Here is a 4,139-nt window from a genome sequence, read left to right on the forward strand (position 1 = left end):
ATCTCCCTGCATCGTAAATGCTACAGTGACAAAGGGCATTGATGGCTCCTTCTATATATAAACCTCTTTATACCCATTCGTGTAGGGGTGACTTAACTTCTAATGCCCCACGTCTCTCCCTCCCTCTCTCTCTAAACACTTCTCTCTTCGAATCTTTTGTTTTTTTGCTTCATTTTACGATGCCCCTGCTTATTGAGAATGACTCTACAACTTTCAGCTTCTCCTCGCCGTCGCCGTCGCCGTCGCCGTCTTCGTCGGGGAGTTTATCCATGGTTCTATTAGGGGAGAGTGATCAGTCAGGGACGGCGGTAGACTCCAATCGGAAACGAGCCAAACGGCCGAGAGAAAACAGCAACAGCAAACACCCACTCTTCCGTGGGGTCCGAATGAGGGCATGGGGGAAATGGGTGTCCGAAATTCGTGAGCCTCGAAAGAAGAGTCGGATCTGGCTTGGCACTTTCTCTACCCCTGAAATGGCCGCACGTGCCCACGACGTTGCCGCTCTCACCATTAAAGGAAACTCCGCCATTCTCAACTTCCCTGAACTCGCCGATCAATTCCCCCGCCCCGCTTCCAACTCCCCTCGCGACGTTCAAGCCGCCGCCGCCAAAGCCGCCTCCATGGAAATCCCAACTCCCCCACCTTCCTCCTCCTCCTCCTCCTCCTCCTCCTCCTTATGTCCATCGACGCCGGAGGAACTGAGTGAAATAGTGCAACTCCCGAGTTTAGGAACGAGTTACGAAACGGCCGAGTTAGGAAACGAATTCGTATTCGTCGACTCAGTGGAAGGTTGGCTTTATTCATACCCATGGTATCAAAGAGTGAATAACAATGCAGATGAAGAACAGAGCCATGGCTTCTTCAGAGACCAGATTTCAACAGACTCCATAACTCCTCCATCTTCAAGCTTCGAAGCTTTCTTATGGCAATATTAAACCCCCATCTCCCCCATTACACGTGTGATTTCTCTTCCCTCTTCTCCAATCCAAAACAAAACATTTTCCATCAAATTTCAAATCCCCTGTGTTCTTTCGTTTTCCCCCATTGATTATATGAAGCCAAATACAGTGGTTCTTCAGGTGTTCATCAGTGAGTAATATCTGTTGAATAACAATAAATCAAATTAAATCAATCATAAATCTCGCCTCAATCTGTTCATATAAAATTGCCATCACCTCTAATTATGCAGCTGATCCCTCCAAATATTTATTCCACTTTCTGAAACGGAATTTAATTGTCAAAGGTCGTTGTAATTCTTCCAACAGTAAGGAGACATATGTCACATCAAAATCTGATCAGAATCAACAAAAAAAAAAGAAGCCCTCCTTTTCTTTTCCCTTCTTAAATTAGTTTAATTAATTAATTCAAATGAGTCAGACCCACCATGTTGGGGTTTAATGGAAGCTTAAGTCTAATCACTGTCCTAATTACGGGACCAATTTGCTAACTACATTCTTAACATTATTTATCCAACTCATTTTTTTTTAATTAATTAATTAATTGTTTCCCATGGGCGACGCCTAGGAATGCGTTGGATTTCCTGCAAAACGACATGTCGCCAACTTCAAAAATATCAATTAACTCATTCACTCGCTCAATAATAATATTAATTTTGACTACACTTCCCGAAAAGTACTAAATTTTTTGTTTTATTTAATCAATTAAAAATGATGGGCGGTGAATTCCAATAATAATACTATAATCAGAGTTTGAGTTATTAAATATTTATTAGTAGAAAGGAGATTTAATTGAATTTATGACGTCACAATCTAAATGCCATAAAACCTATGAAGTCTCCACACAACAAGGCGCCCAACTACCTCAACCACCACTAGGAATAAAATCTATTGTTCTTTTTCATTAATTATATATAAATTAAATCCATTTCCTTATACATTGTTTCAAAAAATAAAAATATTTTAATTATTTATTGAATATAGTTTGAGGTTAATTAAAAAAAATGTGTATTTTTTTTACTTAAAATACATTTCAATTTTTAGGGTTTTGTTTGGGTCAAAACTTGTGGGTGCTTCAAAGTGATATTTTTAAATGACAATTCAGGAAGTTTGGGTTTTTGTGGGGTTATATTTATTTCTTACCCTTTATTTATTTATTTATTTATTTATTTATTTATTTATTTATTTATTTATATATATATCCCTGTTCCCATTTTATTAACGAGAAAATTGATTCTATCATAAAAATAATATTCAATCTTGAATTTAAATTTTTATATTTAAATTCACTTAAATCAAACTAAATGATTGTGGTCGGTGTATTTTTTTTCAAAACTAAAAATAAAAAATAAAAAAAAATAAAAAAAATAATGTGGTTCTTGCCTTTTAGCTTAACAATTATTTAATATAGATGGGGTATGAAACATTGGGTTTTGGAGCCTTGACTATAACAAAATGAAACTTTTTTCATGTTGGTTTTGTTTTTGTGTGGACAACGGGATACTTTTCGACTCCATGTGAACACACTCTCAGATTTCATACACATCGCCATTGGCATCATCTCCCCCTCCAAAACCCTATAATTCGAACTCAAAATTCATTCATTACTTAACTAGAGGTTGGATGCACGTGGAAGTTTCAACCAAGACATGTCCTCATGAAATGTCTACGGGACAGAGACGAGAAAGTTGAATGCATGTAGAAGCTTCTACCCAATAAGGTATGCCCCATTAAAGATGTCCACGGAACAAGAACGAGAAAGTTAGATACATGTAGGAGCTTCTACCAACTAAGATATGTCACATTAGAGATGTTTATTGGGTGAGAACGGAAAAGCCTTCCCCTTCCACACTCATAATAATGCCTCCCATTATAGTAAACTTAGTACGTAGTTATTTAACAATTTGTTTACACCTAATTAAAGTTAGAAACAGAGGTAATTAAGGTTGTTTGTGATCCAATATAATTGGATTGCATCAAAAGCAACGCCACGTGCTTCTCAGCAGCCCAGCGCCTTCATTGACCACCTCTGATCTGTTTCCTTGCTACTTTATTATTTTCTTTACTTCCAGATTTAAATACCTTTAATATAAATACCTGTTTTTGCATTGGAATATTAAGTTCGAAAACGAAAATAAAGTGAAAAAATACCCGCAAATTACAAATTTAATCCTTAAATATTTAAAGGGTCGACGCGAAATAAATAAAAATATTATATTTGTGATTTAACCTAGTTTCATCCCTGTTGGATGATGGAAGTCCCACATCGACTAATCTAAGGAATGATCATGGGTTTATAACACAAAGAATACTCTCTCTATGGTTATGAGACTTATGCTTAAAGTGGACAATATCATACTATTGTGGAGGGTCGTATTCGTCTAACAATCCCGATTGAATATAATTTTTTTTTAAAAAGAGAGAATATGTTTGGGCGTGGAGCCAAAAATGAGTTGAACAAAAGTAATTGAAAAGATTGGTGATGAAGTTTGTGGAGAGGATAATATTAATTAGGATAATCTAATTGGTCCACTTGGAATCTAAAACCAAAAATAATGGTATAATAATAGCATAGCTCAGACTATAGCTAACAGTGACACTAAATGATATAATAAATAATAAAGGGGAAATTATTTTTATCCTAAAGTTGTCTAGTTTTATTCTTAAACTCTTACTTCCATTAATTTTAAGCTTATAATTTAAACTTATAATGTAAATAATTTGTTTTGATTCAATATTTGACGGTGTTCGATTTATTCACTTCAACCTTTCATCGACTATACTCAAATCGACCATAATTATTACAATTATTTAACAAAAAAACATGTAGATTCATATGGGTTGGAGTGATACGTTGAAAGAAAATAGAATAAAAATAAAGGAGCCATGATTTTGGTGAACAAAACATTGAATGAAAGAGGATCGAATTCTTTGTATGAAGTAAAATGAATAATTGATTAATACTAATTACCAAACTCTTTCCTTCTCTAGGGATTCTAACAGTAAAATTCCAATAATATATAAAGAAAAAGGAATGGAACAGAAATTAAACCTAACTATGAAACCCAAAAATGATTTGAAAGAACAACACAAAGAGAGAGAATTAGTGGAATAAATGATTTGAATCATTTATCACATTCTACTTATTTGGCATGAAATGTATGGACTATGTCCAATGCTCTC

At 35.1% G+C, this 4,139-nt stretch overlaps 1 protein-coding gene across 1 annotated transcript; it reads left to right on the forward strand.

Moving 5' to 3' along the window:
• LOC111461861 (dehydration-responsive element-binding protein 3-like) lies at window positions 1-1,128 on the forward strand. The gene has a single exon (XM_023105576.1). It carries the CDS (start codon window positions 42-44, stop codon window positions 933-935), a length of 894 nt encoding a protein of 297 aa, XP_022961344.1. The 5' UTR covers window positions 1-41; the 3' UTR covers window positions 936-1,128.
• Window positions 1,129-4,139: the final 3,011 nt, after the last annotated feature.

Source organism: Cucurbita moschata, unplaced genomic scaffold (genome assembly GCF_002738365.1).
Source record: "Cucurbita moschata cultivar Rifu unplaced genomic scaffold, Cmos_1.0 Cmo_Scf00025, whole genome shotgun sequence".
Taxonomy (NCBI): Eukaryota; Viridiplantae; Streptophyta; class Magnoliopsida; order Cucurbitales; family Cucurbitaceae; genus Cucurbita; species Cucurbita moschata.